The 15,672-nt window shown below is 38.9% G+C and overlaps 1 protein-coding gene across 2 annotated transcripts in view; it reads left to right on the top strand.

The window, feature by feature from the left end:
- The window catches only part of trim33 (tripartite motif containing 33), a 212,343-nt gene that overhangs the window by 172,011 nt on the left and 24,660 nt on the right, over window positions 1-15,672 (top strand). For both annotated transcript variants that reach the window (XM_072253354.1, XM_072253355.1), the window contains exons 11-14: window positions 1,074-1,274; window positions 3,281-3,425; window positions 7,256-7,331; window positions 10,148-10,316. In XM_072253354.1, coding sequence (XP_072109455.1) covers window positions 1,074-1,274; window positions 3,281-3,425; window positions 7,256-7,331; window positions 10,148-10,316 — 591 coding nt within the window. The remainder of the gene's footprint in view (window positions 1-1,073; window positions 1,275-3,280; window positions 3,426-7,255; window positions 7,332-10,147; window positions 10,317-15,672) is intronic.

Here is a 15,672-nt window from a genome sequence, read left to right as displayed (position 1 = left end):
TCTTTGTGGGGGATGGTGAATTTCTGGAACTCTATCCTCTCGGGTTGTGCAGGCTAGATTACTGAAGATAATTAAATTGGAGGTCACACAGTTCTGAAGAATCATCCAATTGAAGGCTACGAGAAACTGGCACAGAAAGGGCAAATCAGCCACGGCCATTTTGAATGGTGGGGCAGGCTTTTGGGGTCAGGTGACGTACTCCCATTTTGTGTGTAATAGCTCAATGTTCCTAATTTGAGTGTCCATGCTGTTTATTGCTTTGGAAAATAATACTAAAAGTTCAATTTTTAAACCTTATTTTAAGTCTTACTATTTTTATTACATCAGTGACAGCTTTAGTAGAAGTAAAAGCAGTGTTTCAGCATTGCTTTCTGTTGTGTGGTTCAAAGACAGTGACTGCGCTGCCTGTTGTAACCAGTCAAAATTCAGACCTTGCCCTTGCTCTGAACTGGAGAACATTGAGGGTAGCAGGGTCATGGCATCTACATTAGATTTTTATAGCCAATCAAATGAGAATGTGTTTGCCTGTAAGTTGCCCAGCTAACGTTCAGCATGGTAGATCCAGGACAGTACAGTCCTTTCTATTAAACTGTAACAGATCAGAGAGCTTTTTCATTGAATAATCCTGAATACTTTTGAACGGCATGCTTGCATTCCGTCTTTTGTATTCACTATTTAGAGTTATTTTATTGCCTAAGAGATCAAACCATCTGCAATTTAATAATACTGGTCATATTAGCAAAATCAGCACATCTTCCCGTGTTTTTGAAGTCATATTTAGAAATCAGTTGATACCCAAACAACTGAAGTATGCATAGCGATTCAAAGCTATGTACTCTTAGGGTGTATGTTTTGAATAATATTCAAAAGGTTAATTGAAATATCTAAGACAGTGTAAACATCATAAGATTGTATTGTACAGATATTCAAGTGTAAGTTGTGCATATTTTATTTTAATTTTCTGTCTTGCTGTCATTCCTTACTGGTGATTAACATGCTAACAATTTTAGCGGACCGAAGTGAATGATAACAGCGAATATTTGTAACATAATTGGTTATTTATTTTTTGCCAGCATACGAATCCTGGCCAGGCAGGGCAGTTTTCTGCATCTTCTGTGCACAACAGCATTCCAAATCCAAACAGTCCAACAACAGCTACTCTGGCTGGTGCAAATCGTGGACCCACCAGTCCCACCGTTGCCACAATAGAGCTGATTCCTTCAGTCACAAACCCGGAGAATCTTCCATCACTTCCAGATATTCCACCCATACAGGTCAGTAATATGAGGTTCTTTAAAATTGGTGGCTTTTTCTGCTCCTTCGGTTATCATTTGAAATGTTGTGATCAGTAATTACTGTTTGGTAAGTTAGGGTTAGTTTGCTGATGACACAAAGGTTAATGGAGTTGTGGATAGTGTGGAGAGTTGTCGTAGGTTCCAACAGGGCATTTGACAGGATGCAGAGCTGGGCTGGAAAGTGTGAAGTAATTTACTTTGGAAGGTTGAATTTAAAGACGATGAAGAGAATTCTTAACATTATCGAGGAATGGAGGGATCTTGGGATCTATGCCATAGATCCCTCAAAGTTGCTGTTCAGTTGATAGGATTATGATGAAGGTGTATGATGTGTGAACCTTCATTTAGTTAGGCGATTGCGTTCAAGAGCCACGGGGTAATGTTGTAGCTCTATAAAACTGTGGTTAGACCATACTTGGAATATTGCATTCATTTCTGGTCGCCTCATTATAGGAGGGATATGGAATCTTTAGAGAGGATGCAAACCCGGATGTTGCCTGGGTTAGAGAGTATGTTATGAGGATAGGTTGAGTGAGCTAGGGCTTTTCTTTTTGGAGCGAAGGAAGATGAGAGGTAACTTGATAGAGTTGTACCAGATAAGAGACATGGATTGAGTGGATAGCCAGAAACTTCTTTCCCCAGGGAGGAGGCATAATTTTAAGGTGACTGGAGGAATGTTTCCAGGTGGGGGGTGGATGTCAGACATAGGATTTTTACAGAGTGATAGTGTGTGGAACACCCTACGGGAGTGGTGGCAGGCAGATATAATAAGGACATTTAGGAAGCTATTAGATAGGCACATGGATGATAGAAAAATAGAGGGAAGGGTTAGATTGATCTTAGAGTAGGTTCAAAGGTCAACACAATATGGACCAAAGGGCCTGTACCTTGCTGTAATATTCTGTGTTCTATGTTTGTATACTACTGATCAAATACACATAACCTTTTGTTGTCATTTTCTCTTCTATTTGCCACCCTTGCCTAACTTCCCACCAAGGCTTTGCTCCATTAGAATACACTTAATTTTGCCTTTAACCTATTAAGCTGTAAAACTGGGAAAGCTGTAACAATTTTGCTCAACCTGTAATTAAATTCTATGTAGCCATTTGCTGGCTGTTTTTGTTTGTATTTAAGAGAAAGGCCCTGATGGGATGAGGGCTAAGGACAAATAGAAACATTTTCAATTGTAATAGCCGTAGATCCATTTGACACCTTGATGTGAACCTATAATGCTAGGCTGCTGTATGTGAAGAGTGGCGGTACGTTGAGGTCCGGTTTGAGAATGTTATGGAGTTTTCAGTTAAGACGTGTGTCTAATTAGATTATCTAGAATTCAGATTTATTCTTGATGAACTTTCCCAGTTGTCCTATGATCTTATGATTCCTTTACATGAAATGTTTCTGGTGGTATCCCTGAAGTTAGGTGCAGTTTGAGATTTATTTTCATTCATGATGTCATGCAGTAAATGTTCCACTGTTCTAAGCTTATTTTTTGCTCGTTATAGATTAGGTGATCAAGATAAATTTAATCAAAGTGAAGCAATCCACTTTAAGCTAGTATGGAAAGAAAGGTTCCTAGAACAGTTTACAGTATTCTGAATTTGGTCTTCTGGTCTATTATGGTTTTGAATAACAGCATAATTCCACCCTTTTTCCAGTTAAGTATAAATAAGGCTATTCTAGTAGTTTGAATTTATTCACTCATCCCTGATGTTTATTAATCTCTATATAGGCCCACAATTAAAATGGATGAACCTACTGATCATCTAATCTATTAACAAGGTTATAGAATCTAATCATCCATTGTTGTCAGTAGAAATCCTAATGTTACTGGAAATGTTTAATTCCATCTCAGTAAAAAGACTGGCTGATGTATGCACACTTTTTAATACAACACCTGTAGCTAGGCAGCTTGATTTATGTTCTATTTGTATTGCAAAAAAATGTTTCTCCTTTGCTTATTTCATTCGTAATTCTGTTCCCAGCTGGATGATGCAGGCTCTAGTACCTTGGATAATCTTTTGAGCAGATTTATCTCGGAGAGTCACCACCATCCTCCATTACCACCTCCATCTTCCTCCAGTTCAAATCCATCGCCTGGGCCTTCTGCACCATCTCCTGGACCAGCAAGTAAGTAAACAGAAAGCTTGAAATGGCCCCCTAAGTATTCTGATAGTGAAAAGAAATAACCATTTTTGTACTTTTATAATAGAGTGCAACTTAATATTTTGGATATATTGAAATGAGTACTTATTTAATACTTTGTTATCAAATTTGCATCTATACTGGAAAATTCTGCCTACAAAAATGGTGATGGAAGAGATTTAGGTAATAATTTGAGAACTGAAAATTATGTTTTTAGGATATGGGAAGAAAGTGATTGGGACTAGTTGGGTAGTTCCACTGGCAAGCCTGGAATGCATGGATAGGCTCAATGTTATAGTCTGATTCTGTAATGTCTAACATGTTTGGTTCCTAAAGTTTGTAATACAGTTAAAATGTTGTCATTCATACATATTTCTCTTGGGGTTTTGTTGGTATAACCCTAAAATTATAGTTTGGGGTTAAATCAATACTCAGCTTTGTAATGGAATGGAATTTCCTGTTCAATAAAGGAAAGATACGTCGCATCCGGAGTTTCTCCGGTTAGCAGATGATTTCCCTCTACGGCTCTCTGACGTAGTGGGGAACCGCGTACAAGGCAAGTTACAGCAGTAGTTTGCCATTGCCTTCTGACGGGTGAGTTTCCTAAGAGATCACCAGCTCATAACCCAGCACAGATGCGCGCAGGGCCTGGATTCGAACTTGGGACCTATCGTCCTGAAGTCCGGCACTGACGCCACTACGCCACCAGCCGGGTTGCCTGTTCAATAAAGAAGTCAAAAAGTCTCAAAAATAAGGAACTTTCCTGCCTATTCTATTCTGTTATTATGCATTTTTTTTTAACTTTTAAAAATACTTGGTGCAGATAATTTTCTGACATTCATAGTTAAAGAATGTTTAAAGTAAGCATTTTAAGTCCCTGTATATTGAAAACAAATTGTGGTTTTCTGTTCAATAGGATTTTCATACAACATGCTCTTTTCAATATTAATTATATTGATCTGTTGTTTCATTTAATATTTTAGTACCTTCTTCATGAGCTCTTATACAAAAAAGTCCTGTTTATCATAAAACCATAAGATATAGGAGTAGAATTAGGCATTTGACCCATTGCATCTGCTTTGCTATTTCAGTAGGTTGATCCATTTCTGTCTCAGTCCCAAACTCTGCCTTCTCCCTGTATCCCTTCATGCTCTGACTAATCAAAAATCTGTCATCCTGTGCCTTAAATATGCCCAATGACTTGACCTCCACGACTGCCTTGGCAATGAATTCCACAGATTCACCACTCTGGCTGTCGTTAAAAGCTGCTTGCTTTTTATGCATATGACTTTTGGTACTGAATGTTGAAACTGATATAGCATAGTTTGCAAAGTGTGGTATCTCGGAGTGGCTAATTCTATACGAACCTTTCTAATATCATACGGATGTACAGACATCCCACCCTGCAAAAACTCCCACCATTTCAGGGAGGTAGCAACCCCCAGCCGACCTGGTGTATGTAATACTTTGTTTAGTGATTTTGTCTCATCTGTAAACCAAGTTGGGTATATGCAGCAAATGTGACATTAAAATATGTACTTATATTATATTATGCTTATTCTATTACAACTTTAAGCAAGTCTACAGGGAGTTTGGCCTCATCACGTAGGACATGAATAGCGTAGCTCCTTGGCAGCTAGTAGCCAGCTAGTTTGAATCAGGAGTCCCCAACCTTTTTTGCACCACGAACCGGTTTAATATTGACAATATTCTTGCGGACCGGCCAACCCGGGGGGGGTGGGGGGTGTTAAGCACGACTGGAATATAGGTGATAAGTCAACTATAAGTCACTTGTAAGTGGCTAATACACTCAATTTCGTTTCTAAAGGGGTTTATCTAAAGAATTTAATATTAAACACACAGCGCATACTTTCCTCGCATCAATTATAGCAGTGGTCCCAAACCTCCGGGCCGCGAAGAATACAGCGGTAACTAGAACGCACCCAGCACATCTTTTAAGAAAAAAGCCGAAATAAACGAGCTAATTGATTAGGTGCTGCCCGGCACGTAAACGTCGGCCCAGATCAGAGACGACGCAATCGGCAATTGCCTCTGATCTGGGCCAACATTTACAAGTTAATTAGCTTGTTTATTTTGGCTTTTTTCTTAAAAGATGTGCTGGGTGTGTTCCGGCCACCGCTGTATTCTTCGCGGCCCAGAGGTTGGGGACCACTGAATTATAAGTCACTTATAAGTCAATAGCATCATAACATTTTATGTAACGTTTGGAATTAAACACACAGCGCATATTTTCCCCGTATGAACATATAAAATCATTGCAACACACCAATTATCGCTGAATCAGTGGGAGCCCTGGGCTTGTTTTCCTGCAACAACACGGTCCTATCGAGGGGTGATGGGAGACAGCGATACTCGAATGGGGTTCCTTATGTCCAGTCTATTCTGCAATGTAGTTTTCATTGGAGAAAACTCTGCTTCGCAGAAATATGTTGGAAATGGAAGCAACATTTTCAGTGCTTTCGTGGCTATCTCAGGATATCCAGCCTTGACTTTGATCCAGAATGCCGGCGGAGATGTTATGTCAAACATACTTTTCAGCCCACCGTCGTTTGCAAGCTCGAGGAGTTGATCTTTTTCCTGCACTGACATGGGTGGTTCACTGGGGACATTCGCAAATGGGTCACGGACCCATTCCTTTGCGCATCTTGGGTCACTGATGACCTCACGTGTTAAAATTCAACAGTGCACATGACAGGGAATGAGGAAAGGCGCAGCTGACTCATAGTGTTTCATATCGCCAAATTATATTGTTCCCTCGCGGCCCGGTGGTTGGGGGCCACTCATAGCATGAAGAGAGACCAATCAGGATGCTCGCTGTCCCTCTCAAAAAAATTTATTTCCGGGATATTGTATATAATTTCCGGGCATCAGGGAGCCATTATCGATATGCACGAGACTCCCAGAACTTCCGGGAGAGGTGGGATGTCTGCATGTATTGACACATGGTATAGCTTCAGATTAGCCTTTTAAACTTGAAGTTATACCATGTGTCAATTTATGCATATGATGTTAAAAGGAAGGTTATCAAATATTGGGGTTGACTTCTGTTTAAAACCATAGCAGCACATCTTACTGCTATTGTTCTGAAGGTCCCTTTTTGTCCTTGCCATTGAATTTGACTCGGCTTGATTTTGCCTATGGTGGCAGTATGGTGTATACTTAATTCCACCTTTTTATCTTCAATTGTCTCTTAGACGTTCATTGTGTATCTAAAAACAGTTTAAATTTTGGTAATCAGAGGGTCAGTCATTGTACTACATAAATTGGATTACAGAATCGTTTCAGCCATTTGTTGTTTAGGGCAAATGTCTTATTTGGAGACTGAGGTGATCTAAAACAGTTACTAAGTTAAATGTTGAGTTAGTGAAATATAGACCATTAAAGAACAAACTGAGGTCATAATTTAACATTTTAAGTTAATGGTACTGATCACTTTGAATGCTGTAACTTTAATAAAAGTTTCAAATATATGAAACTTTTAATTTTTATTTTTGGCCTGTAAGAATGGTTAAGAATTATCAAGGGTCCTTTATAGTTTGTGGTCGAAGTCCCACCAACTTGTGATCAGCAGCAAAGCTAAGATGGAAAGCATTGGATAATATCAAGGCCTATATTTACCCAACCTTGATGTAACACAGCCAAAAGGAAATCTTTTATTGCAGCTCTGCCATTCATTTTGGCAAAGCGATCTCAAGGCCTTCTGTGCAGAGTGCATGCCGCCCGGATTCTTGATTAGCAATATTTGCAACTCACTAAATTCTGTTAATATTTAAAATGTTTTATTTTTTTTTCAGTTGCAGCCTTAGCGATGGTTAACTCCCATACTCCAGTCAGACCTTCAAGTACCTCTAGTACTGGTAGCAGAGGCAGGTAATTGCTTTAAAGGTTTCAAACTTGTCAATGCTGTTTTAGGGTTTGAATTGTGTTAACTTTTCCAGACTGCTATAATGTATCAAATGACTACTGGTATAAAAATTGTCAGTATAAATGAGCTAAAGCAACATTTTATCATTGCCTCATGCGTATTGAAATTAACTGAAGTGCTTTTTAGCCCTCTAGAGCAATCTTTGTTACAAGTAAAGGCAATGAAGGATTAGCTTGAGACACGGCAGTATTGCTCCTTGTTTTAAATTTGGATCAGATTAAGGCAGAGAAAATTTCAAAATCTAGGGCGCTTAGTACCAATTTAGCTCAAGAAACTAGAAACGGAAGTGATCTTTTATGCCCGTTTGACTTGGTTCATAGCTTGGCAGATTTGTGACTCGATGCCAGTTAACTGCCATGTTCACAAAATCATCAATGGACAAAAATTGTAATTAAAATTAATAATTATTCCAAACTTACACATGTGAATTTTGTTTTCTGTTTTCACTTATGAATGTTCAGGTTTAATTTTAAGACAATGGCCCTAGACAGTGGAGTGTGTGGGTAAGGTTAATAGATGAAATATGACTATAAATAAGCGTTAGGCCAATATCAATGGTGACAGAAGCAAATTATTTTTTTGGTCAATAACCAAAGGGTCAGTCATTGTACTGTGTAAATTGGATTACAGAATTATTTCAGCTATAGGGCTAATGTCTATTTGGAGACTGAAGTAGACTAAAACTTCAGTAGTAGACTAAAATATTTTCTGGTTTGAATTGCTAAAGAAAGATTTCAGCGTTATTAAAATACACATTTAATGTAAATACCAGAAGATTTGAGAAGTTTGTTTAATCTCTTTATAATTGGATATCTCCCTTTATATTCAGCATTCTCTCCAAGGGCAGTATATCATTCTAAGGTGTGATCAAATATAGAAATTTGCATAATGAGCCAGTATATTTACACTGTTGAATTCTACTTTTATAGCACATTATTATGTTAACCTGTCAATTATTCTGCATATCTGCCTGTCAATTGAATGCATGTGCATGGACCTTTAAGTTTCTTTGGTCCTAGCTTTTCACCATATACAATATGCTTCGTTATATCCTTATGGGTCCCGAACTGATGATGTGTTTGTCCAAACTGAAATCCATTCTCTGCTATTAATTCTTGGCAAATTTATTTCCCTCTATCCTGTTTGCAGTACTTTAGTTTTTGTCAAAGGCAGACTTGGAATTGGTTTGATTTAAGTGTTTAATAGATCTATGTTGAGGCATTGATTTCCCGTTACTGCAGAGAAGTGCTCATTGGTAGTTGTAATATTACAGACCATAGCTTATTAATATCATAGTATGCATCCTATGTAGTGCCTTGACAAAGTATTCAGCTGCCACAACTAATTTCACATTTTACTGTGTCATTTCCTAAAATTGAAATATATCAAAGTAGGATTTTTTGAGCTAATTTACAAAACATTGTGCATCGTGTCAAATCAAAAGAAAATTACAAACCCTGTCAGCAATTTACTAAACATTAAAGAACAAAATTGTGATGATGAATAAGTATTCATCTTCCTTGTAATTACTACTTTGTAATAATAGAGAAGTTGGGGAAGGGTATGAGACAATCTCAAAAGCAGTTGAACATACCTTGGAGCTCAGTGCAGTTCACCATGGAAAAAGTGGAAAAATATATGAAACCACAGCCACACTGCCAATTTCAGGCCACCCCTCTAAACTTAACCGCCAGAGAAGAGTGGCACTTGTAAGAGAGGCTACTGTGACACCAACAGACATCAACTTTCAGTGAACTGCAGAAATCAGTGGTTGCAACTGAAGATGAAGTTCATGGGTCCACAATCTCAAAGGCCTTGCACAAAAAGGATATTTATGAAAGAGTGGCAAGGAAGAAGCCTTGGCTTTAAAAAAACACATATCCTTTGCAAAGCATCACTTAGAAGATACTGTAAAGATGTGGAAGGAGGTTTTGTGGTTGGATGTGACTAAAGTGGAACTTTTCGGCCTCAACAGTAAACGGTACAGGTGGCGTAAATTTAATACTATGCATCAACCAGCTAACACCATCTATTCTGTGAAGTATGATGAAGTGCTGTGGAAATGCTTTAAGTAGCAGAGACCGGAAACTGATCATGATTGATGGGCAGATGAATCCTGCTAAAGAGAGATTCTGGATAAAAATCTGCTAGCCTTTGCTAGTAAGCTTAAACTGGTTCATCTTTCAACATTACTTCGGCCCAAAGCATACTGCTGGAAAAACCGTGGAGTGCTTCAAATGAAGAAAGTTGATGTCCTTGAGTGGCTCAGTCAGAGCCCTGACTTTAACCCAATCGAATGTTTCTAGCAAGACCTCAAGATTGCTGTCTACCACTGCTTCCCAACTAACTTGGCACAGTTTAAGCAATTTTGCAAAGAGGAATGGGCAAATCTTGCTCTATCACATTGTGCAAAACTAATAGAAACTTGTCTAAAAGACTGCTGACTGTAATAGTTGTCAGGTGGTTCAGCTAAGTACTGAGCAAAGGGGGATGAATACTTTTTTGAACTGCTGACATTTCAGTTTTTGAATTTTTTATTTCATGCTTATCAATTTTCCTTGTTTTCTTGGGCTTTACACTGGAAAAGTGAAGCATATGATTCACAAATAAAAACTCTCAGTTAAAATGATCAAAATTTTTGGTTGTAATGCTCATCTATGTGAACAACTGGTTAGGGGCTGAATACTTTGCACTGTAGATCTGTCAATTTATGTTACTGTGATGTGGTTAATATTAATTTCTGATTGTTAATACTTCACAGTTGCAGCTCTTCTGGTAGAGCTCACGGAACAGAGAAAGGGATCTCAGTCTTTCGAACAGATCAGGTCAAAGTGAAACAAGAGCCAGGTACTGAGGATGATGTGTGTAGTTTCACTGGTGCTTCTGTAAAACATGAGCATTTGGAAGATGGACGGAGAAGCGCTTGCATGGTAAACATTAAATGATTATAATATAATCAAGATCTTACCTTTTTATAGTGAAAAGAATTTGCTTGATAATTAGGATGAAGGTTAAGGCAGCAGCATTAAATAAGTTGGCAATGTTGAGAAATCATTAACTTTGAGGATTCGACTGAAAAATATTATAATATTAAATAAAAAGTTCTGGTTTGCTGTTGGCTTTTCCAGAGTACCAAAACTATTTTTGTATTTTCATATATTACATTAGTGGGGTTGTATTATAGACCACCCGATAGTCAGCGAGAATTGGAGGAGCAAATCTGCAGAGAGATAGCAGGCAACTGCAGGAAACATAAAGTTGTGGTGGTAGGGGATTTTAATTTTCCGCATATTGATTGAGACTCCCATACTGTTAGGGGTCTAGATGGTTTAGAGTTTGTAAAATGTGTTCAGGAAAGTTTTCTAAATCAATATATAGAGTTACCAACTAGAGGGGATGCAATTTTGGATCTCCTGTTAGGAAATGAGTTAGGACAAGTGATGGAAGTGTGTGTAGGGGTGCAGTTTGGTTCCAGTGATCATAACACCATTAGTTTCAACTTGATCATGGACAAGGGTAGATCTGGTCCTAGGGTTGAGGTTCTGAACTTGAAGAAGGCCAAATTTGAAGAAATGAGAAAGGATCTAAAAAGCGTGGATTGGGACAGGTTGTTCTCTGGCAAGGATGTGATCGGTAAGTGGGAAGCCTTCAAAGAAGAAATTTTGAGAGTGCAGAGCTTGTATGTTCCTGTCAGGATTAAAGGCAAAGTGAATAGGAATAAGGAACCTTGGATCTCAAGGGTTATTGCAACTCTGATAAAGAAGAAGAGAGAGTTGTATGACATGTAAAGGAAACGGAGTAAATAAGATGCTTGAGTATAAAAAGTGCAAGAAAATACTTAAGGAGGAAATCAGGAGGGCTAAAAGAAGACATGAGGTTGCCTTGGCAGTCAAAATGAAGGATACTCCAAAGAGCTTTTACAGGTATATTAAGAGTAAAAAGATTGTAAGGGATAAATTTGGCCCTCTTGAAGGTCAGAGTGGTCGGCTATGTGCGGAACCAAAAGAAATGGGGGAGATCTCAAATGGGTTTTTTGCGTCTGTATTTACTAAGGAAACTGGCATGAAGTCTATGGAATTAAGGGAAATAAGTAGTGAGATCATGAAAACGACAGATTGAAAAGGAGGAGGTGCTTGCTATCTTGAGGCTAATTAAAGTGGATAAATCCCCAGGACCTGACAGGGTATTCCCTTGGACCTTGAAGGAGACTAGTGTTGAAATTGCAGGGGCCCTGGCAGATATACTTAAAATGTCGGTGTCGACGGGTGAGGTGCTGGAGGATTGGAGAATGGCTCATGTTGTTCTGTTGTTTAAAAAAGGATCAAAAAGTAATCCAGGAAATTGTTGGCCGGTAAGTTTGATGTCGGTAGTGGGTAAGTTATTGGAGGGAGTACTAAGGGACAGAATCTACAAGCATTTGGATAGACAGGGACTTATTAGGGAGAGTCAACATGGCTTTGTGCGTGGTAGGTCATTTTTGACCAATCTATTGGAGTTTTTCGAGGAGGTTACCAGGAAAGTGGATGAAGGGAAGGCAATGGATGTTGTCTACATGGACTTCAGTAAGGTCTTGCATGGGAGGTTAGTTAGGAAAATTCAGTTGCTAGGTATACATGGAGAGGTGGTAAATTGGATTAGATATTGGCTCAATGGAAGAAGCCAAAGAGTGGTAGTAGAGAATTGCTTCTCAGAGTGGAGGCCTGTGTCTAGTGGTGTGCCATAGGGATCAGTGCTGGGTCCATTGTTACTTGTCATCTATATCAATGATCTGGATGATAATGTGGTAAATTGGATCAGCAAATTTGCTGCTGATACAAAGATTGGAGGTGTAGTGGACAGTGAGGAAGGTTTTCAAAGCTTGCAGAGGGACTTGGACCAGCTGGAAAAATGGGCTGAAAAATGGCAGATGGAGTTTAATACAGACAAGCGTGAGGTATTGCACGTTGGAAGGACAAACCAAGGTAGAGCATACAGGGTTAATGGTAAGGCACTGAGGAGTGCAGTAGAACAGAGAGATCTGGGAATACAGTTACAAAATTCCCTAAAAGTGGCGTCACAGGTAGTTAGGGTTGTAAAGAGAGCTTTTGGTACATTGGCCTTTATTAATCAAAGTATTGAGTTTAAGAGCTGGAATGTTATGATGAGGTTGTATAAGGCATTGGTGAGGCCGAATCTAGAGTATTGTGTACAGTTTTGGTCACCAAATTACAGGAGGGATATTAATAAGGTTGAAGGAGTGCAGAGAAGGTTTACAAGGATGTTGCCGGGACTTGAGAAACTCAGTTACGGAGAAAGGTTGAATAGGTTGGGACTTTATTCCCTGGAGCGTAGAAGAATGAGGGGAGATTTGATAGAGGTATATAAAATTATCATGGGTATAAATAGAGTGAATACAAGCAGGCTTTTTCCACTGAGGCAAGGGGAGAAAAAAACCAGAGGACATGGGTTAAGGGTGAGGGGGGAAAGGTTTAAAGGGAACATTGGGGGGGGGGGCTTCTTCACACAGAGAGTGGTGGGTGTATGGAATGAGCTGCCAGACGAGGTGGTAAATGCGGGTTCTTTTTTAACATTTAAGAATAAATTGGACAGATACATAGATGGGAGATGTATGGAGGGATATGGTCCCTGTGCAGGTCAGTGGAATACAGGGAATGGCCATCTGTTGTGCACGACGGCTTTCTTATCTCATGAAAGCTTTGACTCCATTGGGAGGGATTGTGGACTATCCTCAGCTTTGTCTTCAGCTTGTGGCAGTCATTGTACTAACCAACAATGTTCTGCAGAACCAAACTCTGTAAAGATCAATGTCATTGTCCCCAATCCTCTCGCCATCTTAGTCATGGTCATACAGCAGGCCCTCTTTGCCTGTTGGTATTAATTCTTCTTGCTTCATTACGATCATATTCTTCTATGCCTTGCCGATTTTTTAAGTTTCTAAGTGCATCAGATTCAACTACCATCTCTTGTAATGCATTCCAGATATTAAATATGCTTCACCTCTGGAATCCCCTTTAAAAATTTCCATCTCTCACCTTAAATTTGTGTCCTCCTTTTTGTTACCCGTTCCGTGGGGAAAAGATTTTTACTTTCTGTCTCTGCCTCAATAATATGCCTGAGCCTCATTTTGAGATAACCAGCCCAAGCTATCGAACTTCTACCAATAACCAAAGTTCTCTTATTCAGACAGTATCCTGGTGAATCTCTTCTGTGCTCTCCCCAATGCCATCACATCCTTCTATTGCGAAGTGACCTGAAGTCTGCACAATACTCTCAAGCGTGGCTGAACCAGAGTTAGGATATAGCATCATGTATGTTATCTGTATGAAGCCAGTGTTGCCATTGCCATCCTATCGGCTTGGTTGCCACTTTAGAGAACAATAGATTTGGACTCTACTTAGTATATTATCATTTACAGTATTTGTTCTACCCCAAGTGGAATTATCAAAATAGATGTATCTTCAAACAAACTTCCTTGGGGAAGTGAAGCTAATCTTCAGAATTAGTGACAGGCTATGGCAATTACACTCCAGAAGCAGTCACTAAACCTCAGTGGTCAATATCCTTGTGCAGATGATGCTTGAACTTGTGCACACTTAGAGGCTGAGCTCTAAGCTATAATTGACTTAAAGCATACAAGGAGTTGTGTGCCCTAGCCCTACTAACCTGCCTTCACTGCACCACACTTGCCTCCAATAATGATTCTTAAATAAGGCCTTAGGAAATGGGAATCACATTTCATACCTTGAGGTGTGTTTTAGCAATGGTAGATGTAATGAAATTTGGCACCACATTCAGTTCACCGTTGTTTAATTGAGGAGAAAAAAGGGTATATGAAAATTTGAAAAACCTCAAATATGTCACAAAACTCATAGTCCACTAGGCAGCAATGATCCCTACCCTCTGATGTGCTTCTGAGACATGGGCCATCTCAAGGCATTGGGAAAAAAGAATGCCACAGTTTACTGGAAGCAAATGAAATTCAGTGTCCTCTCCAGGCATTCAGTCGCTAATTACTCTTGATCTGTTGAATTGATCCTGTTCTTCACATGCCCAACAACAGACTCTCAAAACAGCTGATCTATTTTAAGCTCATTTATGGGGGGAGATTAGCAGATATACAGAGAAAAATATTCAATGTGCAACATCCCCACTTTCTCACTGATTCAGAACCTCTGGCCCATGACAGCTGAAAGAGGGAGATCGTTAAGAATCTTGAGGTCATGCATCGGAGATACACTGAAGTCTTATGTAGGCAGCAGATCTCTAACTAACCATGAACCTGTCCTGTCAGCTACCTCCCTGCATCTTCTGTGGAAGAGTATGGTCTTGCATTGGTTTCATTACCCACGAAAAAAGAAATTGGAAGCCAGTTGTTGTTAATTCTGAGGGACTGTCTAAGAAGTAAGAAGCAACTGGAAATTGACATAAAGGGTTAGGTTACTCAGGGAAGAGGGTAATTGTTGAGTTTGATAGCCTACTACATAGAATTTTGCTGGAAATTTTACTTCTGTAGAAGAGTTATTGAGTGCCTGGAATTTTTCTCAGGCAGCTGGATGTATTCTGATATATAATAGCAAACTTACTGTCTCACTTGCACTGCATTTATTCATAAGCACATACACAATGCATGAATATTACTGGGATTCCTTTTGTCACATGTCTCCCTGATTCAGTTTTGGTGAAAAATAGACAACCAACAAATTGACTACTTAGGTCTTTTGAATAAGACTTGTCCCTTTTTTAAAAAATACAAAAGTAGATGAATGTAAGACAGTAATCTAATCAGGTTTGGGTGTGTGCAACATTTTTGGGATTACATTTTATCATTTAAAGTACTTTGTAATTAATTCAACAGCTTGGGTGCACGATGCAGAACTATATTTATTCATTTTCACTTTGACAGCCCTCTACCAAAAGTATTTAAATTTTCCAAGCAAAACAATGTATTGTAGGTTCCCGATCTGTGTGAAAGATATAAATTTCCACTGAAACAGATGGATTTAAAGTGAAAAATAGAACTGTGGCCTTGAATGGTGACTTTAAACTATGAATGATACTTTGTGCTTGTTCTTTCTTTTCAGGGACAGTTTAAAGCTATTTTGAGTAAACTGTTGAGTGTGTTTCACATGATACTTTAAATAAAAGTGTTTTAAGAATCTAAGTAGTTTTGTTTTGAAGAAACCCAGCAGAAGTTTAACTTTTGCAAATAAACCAAAAGACATCATACTTGCCCCTAGCCAACAGTTCTCTAATAAGCTACTACCACTGGCTTTTCAGTTCTTAATT

The sequence above is a fragment of the Mobula birostris genome, chromosome 3 (assembly GCF_030028105.1).
Source record: "Mobula birostris isolate sMobBir1 chromosome 3, sMobBir1.hap1, whole genome shotgun sequence".
NCBI classification, from domain to species: Eukaryota; Metazoa; Chordata; class Chondrichthyes; order Myliobatiformes; family Myliobatidae; genus Mobula; species Mobula birostris.
The sequence above is the reverse complement of the archived record's forward strand: the minus strand, read 5'-3'. Positions and strand labels throughout refer to the sequence as shown.